The sequence below is a fragment of the Colletotrichum phormii genome (assembly GCF_030913505.1).
Source record: "Colletotrichum phormii strain CBS 102054 chromosome Unknown BDP81scaffold_7, whole genome shotgun sequence".
Lineage (NCBI taxonomy): Eukaryota > Fungi > Ascomycota > Sordariomycetes > Glomerellales > Glomerellaceae > Colletotrichum > Colletotrichum phormii.
In genome coordinates this window covers 833001-851262 of record NW_026851449.1, presented here as the reverse complement: position 1 = coordinate 851262, position 18262 = coordinate 833001, and the positions used below count along the sequence as shown (strand labels likewise).

The window sequence follows — 18262 nt, the reverse complement described above, 5'->3', positions numbered from 1 at the left end:
CGATTCCTATGTCACTGACAATAGGTATACAGCACCTCAAACGATGATCAGCCAAGAACGCCGATGACAAGGCGGCTCAAGCTTCAGCACTCCCTCTAGGCAACGTGCCAACTCAAGCACTTGGGCGCTTGGCCAGGGGCCGCGGCTGCATGAGGAGAAGCAGTCGTGGCAGTCACTCGAGACGAGCACATACAGGTGACATCGCCTTGACATACAATTCGACCCTCAGACGAAAGACACGCAAGTGCGGTCTCCTAATTCAAAGGTCGAAGCCTCGTTTCTTCGCAACCAGAGCCAGATTCCGCTTAGTGTAGTCGGGCCGACAGCTCTCAACGTCAGTGCTTGCTCGGTTCAGAATGCCCGAGCTACAGAGACCGTCGTCCGAAGCCATTGAGTTCGACACTGGACCTCGACTTAGAGTCTCGACTTTGACAGTTCTGTGCATCACCGTCTGACTTGATCTCGACCGTGCGCCGCGGTGGCGACGCACAATCTGTCGCTTTGAAGGATTGTGTGCGATGTCGTTCGCCAGGTGGTCCATGTCTACAAGCCCAGCGCCTAGCAAATTTGAGACTGGCTGCACAGTAGCACACTTCATCTCGTTGGAGGAGCTGTCTCCGAGACCCTGGACGGTGATGCTAGTGTGTGCAACCACATCAGCGACCCTTGCCGTTACAAGCCACACACTAGATGCAACATCAGCCACGCCTAACCCGAATGCGCAACGATTCTCTGTAAATCCCATGCACGTCTGACGACGATTGACGACGAGTTACATAGGCCATTTGATATTTCTATATAAACTCATCTCAGCTACAAAGGGCAATATGCCTGACGTAATCCCGGCCATGGCTATTCCCGAGATGGCAAATCCCCTGATCTGCCGAGAACTAGCCAAATACCCTCTCGAATACCGTCATATCGGCATCCTCTCCACAATCGGCATGGACCGAAGATAAGATGCTTTTTTCCCGTCTTGGGGTGACACGCCTCCTCCAAGCTCAAGCCCGTTCAGGCCGTATTAAGACGAATGATTCCCTGTAATGCTCATCGGCAATGCAACAAGGGTTCAGCTCTCCAGGCCTGCGACGTACTGGCCTGTAGTCTGTCCCTTCTTTGCACTAAGCCCAGAGGATCAGCGTACGTCTCCGGTGGCAAACAGACCACCTGTTTCGTTGGAAGCTGAGATCTTGGGCGGTGCCTGGTGGCTTTTTAGGTGGTGGGGTTTGGAGAGGAGACCTTTGCAGAGTAAGCTTCCGACGACGATCGCATCTCGAAACTCTCTGGGCCCATCGCAGCATTGCATCTGAAGAGGAGAAGCTTATGCTAGATTACGAATCAGCTGTTCGACGTTAGCTGTCAATAGCCCTCCTCCCAGCCCTAGGCGGTCCCGTAGTACAGCGGTACAGCAAAGTAGCTCGAGAATTCAATAACCTTGTATCGTACAATTGTGGCAATGACAGACAACAAACTGCAGAGAGCTCCTCTGCTCGGATGGCCTCCCCGATAGCCCAGGCACCCAGGTTCGGGTCAGGTGGTCTTTGAGGCCAGGGGTACTGGAAGCTGCAGTCTTTGCTTCGTTCAAACTACCAATGATACCCCGTTCGACAGCCTCCCCGATGAAAGGCATCTCCATCGTTATCCTGCATCACCCGCCAAGCTATGCGGTGCTCGCGGTTCTGGCTATCGAAACCCTGGCAAGGGCTTCCAACTTCTAGGGAGGCCTTCGGCCTTTGACACGGAGGACCCGGACCTGCCGCTGCCGCGTGACAGTTTACACTACCTACCTCAACGTCTAAGGCCGTTGTCGCTACCGATATCCCGGATTGCTCGATGGATTGGGCACATCGGGGAAGGGCCTAGCCGGCTCCCTTGGCGTGGCTGTGCTCGAGGGAGACGGACAGATACCTACCTACACACACTCGACACACTCGACACACAGAGACAGAGAGGTTGAGAGAGGCCAAGACCAGAACCCTACCAGGCGGTTATCTCAAACGGTGGGCGCCGAGTACGCGGTATTTTCGCCACGCTCTATTCCTTCCGCGCGATCCCCACGAGAACCTCCGTGCTCTTCGTGCCTCGCTAACTCGGTCCAGCCCGTACCGTACGTAGTCTGACAGGAACGGGCGGCCCAATGTCCAATACCCGTCCCGGATGTCCTATCTTCTCTCATGTCTGCCCGCCTTCGCTTGCGCTTAGCGCTATTCCCTGGATATCCATACCCATAACCCAAATGTTTAGAGGGCTCGGTTTCCTGAGGACGACCAGCTTTCCCAGTACAGGATGGCAGTGCGAGAGAAGGATGCGAAAGTGCAAAGGTGGATGCATTTGTTGAATGAACGCCCTGCTACCTGGATTTCTGATTCGTTAACACCATGGACGCAAGTCTTACGGAGCGAAATATCAGATATCACCCCAATTTCAATTGATGTTGGGGGATGGTTCTCCAAAGGGGGAAGTTAGAACATTGAAGCATCCGATCCGTTATTCCGTATTCGTACTCGTCCCTGTTAGACTTTCCCTCCGTCGTCTATATGGCCTGGCGGATACACCGCGGGAGCTGTGTGGCATCACATGCGGAAGAAAAGGGGTCAAAGACCATCGGTTCGTCCTGGGGAGCCGATGCGTTGTGCGAGGCGAGATGAGATATCCCTGCCTGCATTCCTCTATTTCCACATGCTTATTCCGGGTCAGAGCGAACGGCCTACCAGAGCTTCGAGATGGCCTCGCAACGTGAGATCCACAGAGGAACTACCCGTATCAGTTGCTAATGGAACTTTGGTGTGCTGTGAACACGCAGGCTTAAGATTGAACCGCGTACGATGATTGATCAGCTGAACAACTGCCTCTTTGGCATTGCTACCTGTCTGTATTGTACAACGCCCCCAACCGCAAGACTTCCCCCAAACCCCATCATGGCCTTAATCCTTCTTCAGGGGAAGAAGGACCTCCTCGATGCCGTTCTTGGTGATGACCATCATTTGCAGGTGGTCACCGACCTCAATATGTCTCTCGACCGCTCCGTCAAACGCATCCTTGACCAGGATCTCAGCCTCCTTGCGCTCCAAGGGAACGCGGGGACGCTCCTGCAGCTCGTGGCCCACACCGCTGCCCGGCACATACTGGTTCTTGAAGTTGACCTGGTTGTCGAGGAACGGTGTGATCAAGCTGGCGGCGGCGCCACCGGCACGGGACTGCTCCCTCTCGTAACTTCCGACGGGATCGTAGGAGAAGACGGCGCCGACGCCCTCCTCGTCGAGGCCGCCGAGGATAGCGTAGACATAGTAGGGGAAGAAGCGCTTCTGATAGAGGATCGTCGAGAGACGCTTCGCGCAGGCTGTGACGCTCATGGGCTTGCCGTGGCGGTAGCGGTAGATCTTGCAGATGGTGTCGAGGCGGTCCTTGAGGGCCTCGCCGTCGGCGGCGAAACCGACGACGGAGAGCATGATTGTCGCATCCTCTTGTGTTGAGGTGGTGCCGCCGATCTTGAAGACCTTGGGTGTGTATCTGGAGTTGATGCTGTAGCCCGAGGTGCTACGGGTGTCGCCGGCCACGATGGCGAAGTCGGCGCCGGCGATGGCGAGGGTCGAACCGCCGTTGTCCGTGTAGCTGCAGCACAAGGTAGGTTAGCTTTCGGGCACGTTGAGAGGGTCGAGGGAAGCTTCGTACGGGTTGAAGCGGTGCTGTCTGAACTCGCCGTGGGCGGTCTTGGGGGCCTCGGAGAAGGAGTAGTTGGGCCCGTTCATCAGGGGATTTTGGCTGAACATAGCCATGGTTGCGGTATCTGAAGGGAAATGGAGATTATTCGTTATTGTTCGTGATGGAAATGTCGGTCGTCAAAAGGGTGGTTATCGTCAATTCGATAAGGTTCGTTCGTTGGTGGGGTTGGGTTGATGGGACGTCGTCGCTTTGATTGAGGTTCAAGGCTGCTACTGCTGAGTGCTCCGGTGCACGCGTCAAGCTGGCAGCCTTGCTGAGCGGGTGGTGGTTGGCAGGGGTAGCTAGCTCACCTGATGACTAAGTCGGGACAGCTCTGGAATGGCAGGTGCTCTGCAGGGATGTGGCTGCTCACAGATGGGAAATTTGGGGGGAGGCTTGCAGACAGCACTAAGGAGGTATCGTCACTGTGCAGCTGCCAGCAATTAGACGCGAATTCCAAGGAAAACGTCCTCATCGTGAAATGCTTCAATAAATCACGGAAATACCCAAACCCTTGGAAAATCGACCAAATCCTTTCGCTACGGGGTCTAGAGCCCTACGATTCCCTCCAAAATGACCCGCGACATTCGGCAGCGGGCGCTGGAGAAGATCGCGTCGCTCTCGGCTGCCAGCTCGCGTACGTCGTTCGACCGATCTGATCTCGACCGATTGTGCAAGGCAACTCAAGCCGCTGGGAAAGGTGTCAATGGCTATTCCGGAAAGCAGAATTCGTCGTCTCTCGGGAGATGTCCCATGGTAGTGCACTTCTTCTCTATAAACCCATGCGATGTTATTGCGTCCCGTAGTGAGCCGTGGCTAACAAGCCCCCTATTTCTGCAGACAATTCGCGAATTCGAGGTCCTCCTGTCGCTATGCAAAGCCGCGCCGGCAATTCAGACAAGCCAGAGCGCCCAGAAGCTCGCCCATCAATTGATGCCCTATGTTCTCGAGGCCCACGTCCAGGTGTTTGTTCCGTCGCCCTTCTTCAGAAAGGTCGAGCCATCGCCGACGGAGGCACTGGCGTTCCACGTCACGGCCGCGCTGCTGTCCCTGGGCTCCCACTACGATGATCTGCACGAGATGATTTCCGACAACATTTGGGCATTTGTCAATGCATGTGATCATGCGGCGGACCACACTGTTCCCCCTCAAGCGGACGATGAAGACCCAAACTTAGAGGACGCTATCAGGACGGCCACGATTGCAGTCTCGCTGCTTGGCTTCCTTGATGCGGCGTCGGCACAAGCAGATTTCTGGAGGGCTGGAGGTAGGCTGGCACTGGTTCAGCGGTTCCGAGATATCCTCTCAGAGTCGTTCTTGGTTGCTGTCGAGACGGCCTTTTCCACGATCAGGAACTCACAATCCTCGGACCGCCATGCTAGAGAGTGGAAAAGATACTTGCGCCACTACTCTGCTGCTGGACGACCCCTCGGAGCCATCCTGCTTCAGAGAAGTTACATGTGGCTTCTTGTCTCCGGCACCTCACTTTTGGTCACCGACGCATCCCTCTTGCGGGGCACCCACATCCTCGACCTGCTCATGTCAGGGGATGGGGCTTTCAGACCAGGCTCTCCTCGCAGTCCTGATGCGGACTATCGGTCCCTCGACATGTACACCACGGTAGCCGTTGACCAGATGAACTACCTCGAGGCCGGCGAAGACTACCTCAAGCTTGGGTCCTCTTGGCAGCAGAGACTGGCGTTTGCAGTGAAATCGGCAGCTCTCATCAGCTACCTCAATTGCTCGCTTATGAACGATGATGTTGCAGACGTCGATGTCTTGATTAACTGGCTGGAGGAGACACTTGCAGACCCTCTCCAAATGGCGGACGAAAACCTGGCGGCAACCGTCCTGCGGTCGATTGCGTTGGTCTGCAAGATCTCCAGGGGATACGCTGCGACCGCTAGTAGACTGCTGCCTCGATTCATTGTCCAGAGCGCGCCCAACGCTCGCACTGTTGCGGTTGCGTCCAAGAGTCTGGCGTTCGTTTTGCAGCTTCTTTCTCATGACGCCGTCATCACAACTCTTTACACCTTGGGTAACGTTCTCAGCCCTGGTTCCGATAGATCCATGACGAACGGTACCAACGGTGATCTCGCCGTGGACGCTGCTGCTACGTTGTACCCCAATCGCCATTCAACTGGCAGTAGCATATCCTTGGCCATCACTGGCGAGGAGGAAACCGCAATGGTGTATGGCAACGTCGTTCAAGCCATTTGTGGTATTGCGACTGCTTGCAATGATGAGAAGATCACAGCCTTGGCGCAGTCCATGTTGCTGCAGAAAATCGACAAGGTCAATAGCAGTGTCGATGCTCAAATTGTCAGCGGTGCTGCCGCTCTCGCGTTGAAGGGCGGACAGCTTGAGTTCCGATCACTGTTGAAGGTGTTCTCCAGAATATGTCACATTGGGGTCGTTGGCCACAAGGACTTCCTTCTGGTTGCTGTAAGTGCTTCCCCAACCGTCTTTCAGAATGCCCATTTCTAACAATCACTAGGTCATGAAGGCGCGTACATACATCTCGGCAAACCTCCACCGTGGATCTCCCCTTTATGATATTTACTGGGAGCATCTATTGGAAAGCATCATTTCCATGGGTGACGTTCACCAGTCGAATCACACAAAGGAGGCTGATGTTCAGCTGGCTGCCCGGGAGATTGCGGAGCTGCTGCATCCCTTGGCTGTCTTCATGTCCACCAACGATCTGGCATTCAACTCTATTACCGATGATGAGTCGCACTCAATGATCAGAGATGCCTGGTTCAACATTGTTGTTCACGGCTTCACTACGCAAACCGACATGGGCAAGACCTATCTTGATGAGCTTCGAATCATGGCCGTTCATTCGCCCCCTCTGGTTGCCGAACAACGAGGAGAACAAATTGAGAGTGACATCGAGCTTAACACCGTCCTGCGCCGAGGCATGAGCTCTGATAGAGAGTCGCTGCAGAAGAGACATCTCACTGAGTTGATTCCCAACAAGGCTACAGAAATCAAGGGACTAAGTTACCGTAAGGTGATCTTTTTGCACGCCGCTTACTTGGTCGAGAGTCTCCGAGCGGATGCTGGTGATTGCACCAAGGCTCTCTCATACTTCTTGGAGCCCAGCATGCGTAGAGGAGAGGTCAGCAGTACTATGGAGGGCATCGCTGCCGCTGTGGCGGACAAGTATTTGCGAAAGACTCTGGGCGGTACCGACGCTACTTTCTCTGCCCAGTATGCTGCCACCCAGCTCGTTGCCATCTTCTGTGGCTGCTGTCACCGGATCGAGCGAGTCCAGCAAGCAGCCTTTACCTGCGCGGACCGCATCATCACTCAGGTTCCTTCTGCCCTCTGTCACAGGTCATCGCTCTTTGCCTTGCTGGAACTTCTTTCTCTGATGTGGTCGAGCTGCCTGGAAGCCGAGACGGATCTGTACGCACCACGATCCAAATTCACCTCTAGCCTCGGAGACGTGTCCGTCGAGCTATCAGACGACTACACCTTCCGCCGTCACACTCTTGACGTACTGAATCGCAGAGCCAAGCAATGGGTCTCGAGCGTAATCAGCTTGGCACCCCTGGACATCAAGGGTCTTCTCCAGACGTACTTGTCCGAATTTGACGACGAAGGAGCGTATGGTCACATTTCTTTGGGCCGTTCCTTTGCCATTGAGCTTGGTTCCCTCATGCCATCCACCGATCAAAGACTGCAGTCTCTCGACCGAGTCGGAGAGTGCAGCATCAACACTGGATCTGACTTCGTTGCCCAGTACACCACTCGTCAAGAGTACCGATATGGCGAGACTCTACCCGAACGTGGCAACGAACTGGTGAACTTCATGCAACTGAACCGTAGAGCGTCTTTCTTGCAGTCATCGGGATCGAGCGCTAGCGATAGTGCGAACGCCGCCACGGCCCTGGCGCATGTTGAAGCCCGCATCAAGAGCAAGAAGACCACCGCTCTTAACGAGGTTCGCGATATCCTGCGCAGAGCTGCAGCCCTGCTTTGCCGCAGTAACCGGGATGAGTCCGCTGTTGCACATTACCTCGTCAGCATCCCCTTCGCCATGTTCACAAAGCAGTCTATCAAGCTGGGTGTTTCCTTGTGGTTGGGCGTGATGAACGAGAATCCACGCCTCGAGCCTAGACTTCTTACCGAAATTGCCCAACAATGGGAGGCGACCATTCAGAGCGGCCTCGGGCTGTTCAGCCATGCCATGTCGTAAGTCATCTTGGCCCCTACCTTTAACACAGCTAACAGATTCCCAGGCATCCTGACCCTTTCTTCCTGAAGGAAGAGTTCGCGCCTAGTGACCTTGAGGCATTGGCCAAGCGCAAGCAGCAGGTGCACAACCTGCTGTCACCCCACATGAGGCTGTTGCAATTCTTCGCCAGCCACTTCAATGCCACCCGCTTGGGTAGCCCGGATGTGCAGCGAGTCTTCCTGCGCATGCTCGATGTTACTCTGGATGCTGTGCGATCATCAACGCCTCACCCGATGGCACGAGAACTGCGGTTTCAGATCGTATTGTTCGGACTGAAGGTGTTGCATGTCTGTACCACCATTGGCGCCATCGCCCAATGGCGATTCAAGGAGAAGATTTTGTCCGCCGCGCTCAGCTGGTTCCGTTACGCTCCAAGATGGTCTTTCGGTAGCAATATCCTGCAGCTGAAGACAGAACTTCGTCTCTTGACCGACATCGTGGCGGCATTGAAGCACGTTGCATTCATTGGAGCAAACGCTGCCGACACGATCAAGTCCCTGCAGGCCAAGGAGCAACTTCTCGTTTTCCTCCTCGAAAGCGAACAGACCCGTTTGTCAGTGTGGGTTCATCCACTCGGCGAGCCCTCCAAGGCCCATGGACAAGCTAACAAGGCTGCTATCGAGGTACGTGGTGAAATTTGCAATGCGGGAATGTCACTAACAACAGGTGCAGACTGCCCTCGCCCCCCTCATCCGTGTTGCTTGGGCCGAAGACCCGTCTATCGCTATTGAGCTGGTCACTCGATTCCCCTATCCACGTGTTCAACGCGAGGTCAGATGGTTGTTGATCAACTTCCCGCAGAAGGCCATCTCAGAGCCGGAGGGTCTTCCCATTCTTCTGGGTGGCTCTTTGCCTAACGACGTTAGCTTCCAACTGAAGGTAAGTGACATCCTTGGCTCCCTGTAGTCTGATACTGATCACCGTAGTATCTGTTGTTCTGGTCGCCGGTGAATCCGATCACAGCTGCCACGTATTTCCTGCCCGCGTATCGGAACCATCCGTTCCTTATCCAGTACGCAATGAGGGCAATGGAAAGCCACTCCAGCGATGTAACTTTCTTCTACGTTCCCCAAATCGTGCAGACGCTGCGCTACGACGCACTGGGCTATGTGGAACGATACATCCTGGAGACCGCTCAGTTCTCGCAACTGTTCGCGCATCAGATCATCTGGAACATGAAGGCGAACGCCTACAAGGATGATGATGCAACTATCGTGAGTTGAACGAGACCCTTGTGTTTACGTGCGATGCTAACAACGTAACAGCCTGACGCAATCAAGCCTACGCTCGACAAGGTTATGGAGAAGATGGTTGCAAGCTTCTCTGATGTGGACAGGACTTTCTACGAGCGAGAATTTGCCTTCTTCGACGAAGTCACTGACATTTCGGGCAAACTGAAGCCATATGTCGGCCGGCCCAAGCCGGAAAAGGCGCAGAAGATCGAGGAGGAACTACGCAAGATCAAGGTTGAGATTGGCGTCTACCTGCCCAGTAACCCCGATGGTGTCGTGATTGGTATCGATCGTAAGTCTGGAAAGCCTCTCCAGAGTCACGCCAAGGCGCCTTACATGGCAACATTCCGCATCAAGAAAAACAAGGGAAGCCTGGAAGACGTCAATGACATGCTCGAGGATGTCAACAAGAAGGACTCGGTGCCGGCGCAGGAAAACACCATTGAAGTCTGGCAGTCTGCCATTTTCAAAGTCGGCGATGACTGCAGACAGGACGTGCTTGCCTTGCAGATGATTGCGGCGTTCCGAGGCATTTTCCACAACGTCGGCCTAGACGTCTACGTCAACCCGTACCGCGTCACGGCCACGGCCCCTGGCTGCGGTGTCATTGACGTGCTGCCCAACTCCGTCTCCCGCGACATGCTCGGTCGCGAGGCCGTCAACGGTCTCTACGATTACTTCATCTCAAAGTACGGCAACGAAGACTCGCTCCGCTTCCAGCAGGCGCGCAGCAACTTTGTCAAGAGCATGGCCGCCTACTCCATCATCTCCTTCCTCCTGCAATTCAAGGACAGACACAACGGAAACATCATGATTGACGACGCGGGCCACATCCTGCACATTGACTTTGGCTTCTGCTTCGACATCGCCCCCGGAGGCATCAAGTTCGAGCGCGCGCCCTTCAAGCTGACGACGGAGATGCTGGCCGTCATGGGCGGCAGCCCGCACCACCAGGCCTTCAAGTGGTTCGAGGAGCTCTGTGTAAAGGCCTTCCTCGCGTCCCGCCAGCACTGCGAGAAGCTCAGCCAGATTGTTCTGCTCATGATGGACTCTGGCCTGCCGTGCTTCAAGCCCGAGAGCGTGCAGCACTTCAAGGAGCGCTTCGTGCTGGAGCGCAGCGAGCGCGAGGCGGCTGACTTTGTCAAGGACCTCATCCGCAGGAGCGCAAACAGCTACTCGACTGGTGTCTATGATCAGTTCCAGCTGCTTACCAACGGTATTCCCTACTAGTCTGGACGTTGCATGAGATGTGGGATATGAAGGAGGAGGATGGTGATGATGAAAGTGGGAAAGGATTCTTGTTTGGTTTCAACTTTTGTTTATGGCCGCTGTCCGACTTTGTTCATTCGCTGCTGCTACCCGCCTCTATAGAATCCTGTGCTTGAGATGGGTATCGTATACAGTTCCTCGCGCCGCACGCCGCCCGTCGCACCAACGACACCACACGCCTGTGCAGTGGTTTGTTACACAGACCGGACCTCCTCCGCCCTTTGATAGAAACAGCAGTTCTAGCTAGTAATAATAATACAAATGTGGGAGATGATTGTTTTTTGGTTTTCGCTTCAACTCTGCGCCACTACACCGCCATCCCTACTTAATACCCTGTTACTTGCGTTCCCTTGTCTTTGCTACCTTCTACCTTCGCCGTCCCCTCTGAGGCCCCAGCTACACTCCTTGTCGTCGATCGACAAACCAAACATACAAAAAGATTCATGCTTGAGACTTTTGGGGGATTCTCAAACAAAACAACATCCAAGACCCTGTCGATCCCCACACTGACGGGACGGAAGGGAGGGTGGGAGAACAGCCGCCCCTTGTTCTTTTTGTAGCCAACCAAATACACCTAGTAAATAACCTTGAAAATATACAACAATGGCCATGAACCACTAAATCGCTTTGAAAATGCTAATCCACCCAAGATGCTGCCTTTTTTTTGTGACCTGATCCTTCTTTCTATAGTTTGTTTCCCCGGCCTCGTACTCCTGTTTACATTGCGCCGCGGCGCCCACTCTTTCCCGCCCTGGAATGATGATCTGCCGACACTCCCAACCGGTACAAGAGATGCGGAGATATTGAGAAGACTGTTGAAAAGGGCCACCGAGATAAAGCCCGTACTTAGTATTACAGAGTTTTGTGTTATGCAGCACTGCTTTGGCTGCACGGTTATTGAGTGATGTGCGTGTCAACGTTGTATGTTGCGTAATCGACATGCACAAAGGCGCGGTCGACAATGGGCACCGACTCGAGGAAGTAGGTCAGAACTTCACTGAGATCGTGGCTATCCTTCAGAGGCATGTTGGCGTTGAGAACAATGTCAACCTCAACGAACAGCTTGTCGCCCGCGTGGTAGGCCCGCAGATTTTGGATCTGTCTGATGGACGTGGCGAAGCGCATGGTGAGGTAGAGGACTATTGGAGTGGCGGCGTTAGTTCATAGCTGACTTCACTGAATGTACAATGCATCGACTGGTCGACTGGGCTCTACAGCCGGCAGTATGTAGCTAGGCTTAGGATGAAGGGGAAGAGGGAAAGAGGAAACAAAGACATGACAAGGGGTGTACACTATAACAGGGTCTAAGTATAGAAATTGTGGGGGAGGCGAAACGGCAAGGTAGAGGGCAGGAGAAAGGTACAAGGGACAGCAGAGGAAGAAAAGAGGTTACGCACGGAGATTTCTCTCATCCGAAGTCGCCGAAAAGCCCGTCAGGTTTCGGACATGGTGCATCGAGGTTCCGCTCCAGTTGACGATGACGACGAGAGATAGCAGAAGACCGCCGAGCGCATCCAGCCACCAAATTTTGGCAAAGTAGCCAACGATGGGGAACAGGATGGAGCCAGTGTTGAAGATGACATCGGTCATAGCATCGTCGGCCCTGCAAGATGGAGAAAAACAAAGAATTAGTTATGAAAGTTCCCCATATCCCGTGATAGGCGCCGATCAGGAGGCGGCTACGTAAACCCGTTGCGACGCAAACGCTGAGGTTACGACGAAAGAGGAGCAGGGTGTCAGATCAACGTACAAAGCCCGAACGCTCGAATTCTTGATGAGACGACACCAGAGCCAGCACAAACCCTTGATCACCACAGTACCAACCATAATGGAGATGGCCGGAATGCCGCTGTAGTTTCCGCGAGGTTAGCATTGCGCATTCCGGAACATTGCGGAGCGGGACTCGATGAGTAGCAGCAGCAAGTGAGACGTACAGCTGAACAATTTCATGGTCGGGCGACATGAGACGCTGGATAGCTTCGAGAGCGACCTGGCAGAAGGATGTAACCATTACGATGGAGAAAACCAGCACGCCAAGAGGCTCGAGACTGTAGCGAGTCAGCACGCGGCACGGAATGCAACAAGGAGGCAGCATCGCGAGAAAAAAAAAACGAAAAAAAGGGGGCAAATTGATACTTACCGCTGTCTGCCTACAGGATATGAATGCTGGTCATTTTGGCTGGCGGCAATGAGCCTAGTCGTCGTCCACACAATTGCCGTGCTGAGGAAGTCGAGAACCGCGTCTACCAAACTGGCGAGTACTGAGACTGAAGGTACGGAGAAGACAACGAGAATCTTTCCGATCAGCAAAGCTGCGTTGGCGATGAAATTGACCCAAATGGCGAGAGTGACGATGGGGTCGCTGCTGTCGAGGTCGGTGTCCTCGAGCCATGGGATCTCGGGCTTGGGCTGATCGGCTAAACCTTCCTCCTCGTCGTGGCCATTGAGAAGTGGGGTCGCCTCGGTGGACCGAAAAATGTCCTTGGGTTTGCGTTTCGCCTTTTGCTGTATGCTGTTTGCCGAACTACTCTGCTCCGTGCTGCTGTTTTGGGCTGAAGCAGTAGTGCTGCCGTAGGTGAGGCCGCCTCTGGACGGTGGTGAGGTGGGAGTTGGCGACTCCTCGGTAATGGTCTGGGGAACATCGACTGGGCGGTAGGCCGAAGCGTCTAGAGCTTGGTGATACTCGTTGAGCAGATCGTGGGGCACGGATGAATCCAAGAGCTGGTCGATGTATAGGTACATGCGAATCAAATCGTTGTTTCTCTCGTAATATTCGCGGCTTGAGGAATTGGCAATGCGCGTCAGCAATCCGCAACTCAACTCGCAACTGATACATGCCGAGTAGATGGTCGACGGAGTACGGGAGTAAACTGGGAACCCCGAATTGCGCCTGGGCCGATCCAGGGCGGCATGGTTGCACAGCAGAAACTCACATATGCTTTGGCATAACCTCAAGCTCGGCCTCCGTCTTCCAATAGCGCTCCCATTGATAGCGCGGGTTGCTGTTCCCGATAAGGCGCATGCTCCTCATCTGAGGGCCGAAAATGAGTTCGCTTAGACGGCGCTCCTCGGCGGCGGAGCGGTGGTGGTCATCGTCCGAGTCCCTGTGCAGGAAGCCGAGCAGAGAGGTGCTCTCATGCTCCTCTTCTTCGTGACCCAGCTGGTGGTAGGCCGGGCTCTTGAGCGACTCTCGCAGAGTGGCATTGGATCGGTTCCGGATGAGGGAGACCAAGGCGCCGTTGCCTCTGGTGGCCAGAAGTGATGGATCGCTGTCGGCGTTGAGTACTGAGGGACGTTTGAATGAGCCTACTCGAGGGCTGCTCGAGCGATGGTCCTGCGGCGAGCTCATCGTGGCCGAAGGGGAAGAAAGAGAGGCAATGACGGCAGAGGTCGAATTGGGGAGGGAGACGACCGGGGAGGAGGGATAGGGAGGAATGGAGTGGAGCTAGGATGACGGTTAGGTAGTGAAGTGAGATTGAAGTGAGGGAGGAAGAGAGAAGAAAAAGGGAAGAGTAGCCGGCGCGATGCGAGGGAGAAGGCCAAGATAATAGATGAGATTGATAGTCTCGTGGTCGGCGTGTAGCAGGTAGCTCCAAGCTGTGAATTGGCAGGTCCCGGCGCGTGGACGTGTATAAAAAAATAAAAATAAAAAAGGCCCCCAGTGACGGACAGAGTATGCAGTATGGACCCGGAGGGTCTGAGGAGACGAGAGCCGGCAAGGTAAGGTACCTTAAGGTAAGGCAAGGTAAGGCGCGGCGAGATAGTGGGTTGGGGCCTGCCGCCTGGGGGGGGGCGGGTGGCTTGGATGAGGGAGGGGAACCTTTTCGAGAGCTCACACTCGCGTAGAGCTTCCTGGGGCTACGATTCGACAAACCAAGAGACGCTTGGGGAGCTTCACGGTACGGGCGTTGGCAGACCCGACCAATGTTGTATCGGAGGAGTGGCTACTGGCGTTTGATACCTGCGCAACGCCATGGATTCTGCTGTAGCTTCTCTGGGCGTCCAGAAGGCAAGGTAAGTTCCTAAGGGTATCCGTACCTGAGGTATGTTTGGAGAGAGAGGGAGAGAGAGAGAGAGAGAGAGAGAGATCTTCCTCCTTCTGTGTGTCTCTCTCCTTCTCTCTCTCTCTTTCTCTTTGACTACCTATTTCGCTGCTCAGATGGGCAATGAGGGAGCTCCCCTGTCATCATCGAGGCAAGGCAGACAGGCAAGGTACCTTACCCTATCTGTACCTATCTATACGTAGTGTACGGATACAAATACCTAGTTTCGAGTTGCCCTTCCCGTCCACCCGAAGAACGAAACCCCCGGCCCTGGCCTCAGCAAGAGCAAAAAAAAGGTTTACCCATTTCCATTTCCAAGAACGCCCCCAGCCAACCAGGTCACGGAATTCCGAATTTGGGGGGGCGAGGCAATTGGAAAAAAGACTGGAGCTTTCAGCTGGAAAACGGGGACGACCTCGCGCCAAGTTGCCTTTTGAGCCGGTGTCGGCATTCCGCGCATTGTCTACCCGTGTCTCGTTCTGCCATTGTGAATGGTCCCCCCCATCATCCATGGTCCAACCATCTCTTGATGTTGCACAGAGTGCCAGAAACTCCAGAGTCCGTGGGTTGCTGAGCACCCTTCAGTCAACACCTCATACCTTGGGGGATACTCGAAACTAGGTTTGACCTTTCAGCTGCCGGGTTCCATAACTTCATCGCATAACTTCGCCAGCCCTTCTTTTTCTCTCTTCCACCTCTCTGAACTTAACCCGAGCAAGGCACACACACAGATACCTTGTGGGGAGCTGACAGTCGCGCCAATACTTTCTCATCTCGTTAGATTGATTCGGCTAGACCTGAGCGAAAAAAGTTGAGGATAGCCCCCAACGTGGCTAATTAGTGCCTTTCCCACTCGACACAACCTGCCCTTTTACTGCCATTTCCGATCCATTTGGTTTCCCCCCCCCGTTTTGCTTCCACTATCCATCCGCACCCCGGCCCGTGCTGCCTCCATGTTTGTCCTTGCCATTCCAGAATTGGCCTAGCCGAGCGAGCAACTGACTAAGTTCACACTTTCTCAGGTACTTGTCTGAACCATTCCCATCACTTACCAAAAGAGAAGCTCTACTCGAGCCCACCGCCAAGATTCAGATCAAACGGTAACTGTTTACTCCCAATTCGCACCCTGCTTTATTCCTTCCCCCCTTGGGTAGGAACTCATCTTTTGAGACTCGTTCCGAGGCGCAGCACATCGGCAAAAGGGACAATCACGTTGTCTCTGTCTCAACTCCGGCATAAGGGGGAAAAGAGAGAAAAAGGTCTCGGGCACAACGATGGGGGTTTCTTGTGCCGATGCTGCATAGCGCCGTGTCTTGGCATTACGGCATGGTCGATGGTAACCCAGGACTTGCGAATAGTCGTGAGCAACTAAGGTATACACTTCTACCGTACTATAACGAGAAATAAGATAGAGAGAGGGAATTGACATTTCGTTTGTTCAAAACGTCAAAAAGACTCAACCCTAGTTCAACTCCCACGTTTACCCGATTCCTCCAGCCCTGCACTCGTCATTGGCTCCTCAATTTTTTTTTAAAGGGAGCTGGTTAGGGGTTCCCCTCCCCGGGACCTGCAGAACATCTCAGCAGAGCCGCATCTTCTTCTCACCTATTTGCAGCAACTTTTGGCGAACCTTTTTTTTTTTTTTTTTTTTTTTTTTTTTACTGTCTGTCCACCATCACCTGATGAGGGGTTCTCCGCTTCGGCTCCGGCTCCGGCTTCCCTTTCATAATCACGACAGCCCTTACTACCCCCCGCGAAAAATAGAAATACGTGATTCAGACACTGCACGGATGCATCGTATTGCTGATTTCGGCATTGGTTGCTGCTTGGACATTGGCAGGAGGCCGAACTTGTGCCGATTTGAGGTCTGGGCATGCTTTTCCCAACTGATGGAATGTTTACGTACTGCTCTCATTGGAGCCGAATCACGTTCATGAGAGGTTAATCTTCGATGCTTCCCCTTCGGCGTCTCTTTTTACGATATACCATCCTGCTAGATTCAGGTCATCAGCTCCCGACAAGAGCTACCACAAATGATGACGGGTGAATGTCTTGGCGGCGATGACCTGAAATCTCGCGGTCCATTGGCTCAAAGATTTCTTTCATTGAGTGTTCTCTGGAAAACCCGAGCTGAGTAGAGGAGAGCCAAAGGATGTACTCCTGCTGCTGCTCCCCGGCACCTCTTTTGGGCCATGTTCTCTCAAAACTCGCCTTCATCGGCCATCCAGTTGATGACAGACTCTCTTCCCGATGCAGACACGGCTTGCCCGGCTCTTCATCATGTCCAATGAGCATCTGCCGCGCCTTTTTCGTAAGTCGATGGCTCCGAGGGCTAACAACCTTCCGACCCTGCTCCTGAGTGCTCGGGAAGCCATCATGGCTGACTTCAAGAGCTAAGCGCTGCATCTTTGAAAGAAACTAGTATTCCAAACCATAGCCAGCCTGGCGCCTAGCAAATGTGTGACTGGTGATGTGTGACGACGTTGAAGTCTTGTGTCACAAGTCGTCCTATCTCTGCCTATTCGCCGCTGCTCAGTGCTGCTTCTTCTTTTCCAGAATCTCCTGAACGACCTTTGCGGTGGCCTTGACAATGAGACCGTGTTCGACGCTGTGCATACGTTCTTCGACGTCTGACAGACTGTCGCCCGCGCGAATCTCGACCTCCTCAATGAGAATCTATCATGGCCGTCAGCATATCGTGCAAGTGGAAAAAAGGGGGAGCATCTCAGAAGTAGACGAACAGGCTCTCCACGGTCCACCGTCTCAATAACGTAGTGAATCATCGCTCCCGTCCGGTTGTTCTCGAGCTTGCCAGCCTGGAAATCCTCAAACGCCCTGCCAATCGCATTGGCACCATCATAACGGCCTGGCGAAGCAGTGTTAGTCACACACAATCTTCCAACTTTCACGATTTTCCCTCTCGGCCTCCTTCTCATCAACCCATCAAGGAGATCAAAACCTACCAGGCAGCGCCGGATGAAGATTAATAACAGGAACCCCAGCAGCCTCCAACGGTCGCAAAAACGGCGCGCTAAACACGTGCATCCAGCCCGCAAGCACAACCAGGTCCGGCTTATCCTCCAGGACGACCTCGGCCAGCGCCGCGTCGTACCGGCTGCGGCCCTCCTTCAGCTTCGCCTCGTCCTTTTCGCCCTTGGCCGTGAAGCCGCCCGAGACGAGGTTGAAGTAACGCGTCGGGATGCCCGCCTTGTCCGCCCGCTGGACGGCGTAGGCCGTTTTGCGGTTCACAATCACCTTTTCAATCTTGCTCTGGGGCACTGTGCCGTCGGCGACTGCGTTGATGATGGCTTGCAGGTTCGTGCCGGAGCCGGAGCAGAGGACCACTAGGCGGCATTGGTTGGTGGATGATGACATTGTGGGAGATTTGATGAAAGTGTGAGATACTGTGGTGTGAGTGAGTTGCCTTTTGGTGAGGGGTGAGGGGTGAGGGGGGGGATATGAGGTGAGGTGAGGTGAGGTTCGAGTCTTGTTCCTTGGAGGGGTAACTCTCGAGATGATTCTGGTTGAGTAGGGGTCTCGGGCGAAGCCGTTTCTGTGTCCAATTTGGTTGTCCTAGTGTGCGAAGGCCGAGTGAAACAAGAGCAGCGACTTTTGAAGCTAGTTTCACAGAGTCCAGGGGGTTTACGCTTCTTCCAGCCTCTTGGGATCTTTGTAGATTTCTTTCTCGGGTCCAGATGTTTGTCATGGGGTTTCTGATGTCTCGTCACACAAGGATTCACTTAAAAATCTTGGGTTGTGCTTCCGCTAGA

The 18262-nt window shown here is 54.0% G+C and overlaps 4 protein-coding genes across 4 annotated transcripts; 1 reads left to right on the top strand and 3 right to left on the bottom strand.

Annotated features, from left to right (window-relative positions):
• Positions 1–2924: 2924 nt before the first annotated feature.
• On the bottom strand, positions 2925–3776 carry BDP81DRAFT_316288 (proteasome A-type and B-type; the record flags this gene model as incomplete). Its single annotated transcript, XM_060584161.1, has 2 exons — positions 2925–3612; positions 3673–3776. The coding sequence occupies 2 exons, from the start codon at positions 3774–3776 to the stop codon at positions 2925–2927; spliced, it is 792 nt and encodes a 263-aa protein (XP_060446819.1).
• A 499-nt stretch (positions 3777–4275) lies between these two features.
• Positions 4276–10410, top strand: BDP81DRAFT_392832 (phosphatidylinositol 3; the record flags this gene model as incomplete). The annotated part of the gene is made up of 7 exons (XM_060587757.1): positions 4276–4458; positions 4543–6147; positions 6200–7905; positions 7953–8571; positions 8621–8827; positions 8875–9162; positions 9214–10410. The coding sequence occupies 7 exons, from the start codon at positions 4276–4278 to the stop codon at positions 10408–10410; spliced, it is 5805 nt and encodes a 1934-aa protein (XP_060446818.1).
• A 741-nt stretch (positions 10411–11151) lies between these two features.
• On the bottom strand, positions 11152–14038 carry BDP81DRAFT_203808 (cation efflux family protein). The gene is made up of 6 exons (XM_060582577.1): positions 13383–14038; positions 12590–13228; positions 12384–12497; positions 12200–12298; positions 11847–12052; positions 11152–11588 (listed from the first exon to the last, which is right to left on the bottom strand). The coding sequence occupies exons 1-6, from the start codon at positions 13796–13798 to the stop codon at positions 11344–11346; spliced, it is 1719 nt and encodes a 572-aa protein (XP_060446817.1). The 5' UTR covers positions 13799–14038; the 3' UTR covers positions 11152–11343.
• A 2986-nt stretch (positions 14039–17024) lies between these two features.
• On the bottom strand, positions 17025–17867 carry BDP81DRAFT_315769 (phosphoribosylglycinamide formyltransferase; the record flags this gene model as incomplete). The annotated part of the gene is made up of 3 exons (XM_060584111.1): positions 17025–17168; positions 17234–17358; positions 17456–17867. The coding sequence occupies 3 exons, from the start codon at positions 17865–17867 to the stop codon at positions 17025–17027; spliced, it is 681 nt and encodes a 226-aa protein (XP_060446816.1).
• Positions 17868–18262: the final 395 nt, after the last annotated feature.

What these genes read in the sequence shown, in the direction of transcription:
- BDP81DRAFT_203808 (XM_060582577.1), bottom strand. Translation starts at nt 13,798, where the DNA reads ATGAGCTCGCCGCAGGACCATCGCTCGAGCAGCCCTCGAGTAGGCTCA. An exon ending in GAGGTTATGCCAAAGCATAT is followed by an intron (nt 13,229 to 13,382) that starts GTGAGTTTCTGC and finishes CAATTCCTCAAG; the next exon opens with CCGCGAATATTACGAGAGAA. An exon ending in AATTCGAGCGTTCGGGCTTT is followed by an intron (nt 12,053 to 12,199) that starts GTACGTTGATCT and finishes TCCATCTTGCAG; the next exon opens with GGCCGACGATGCTATGACCG.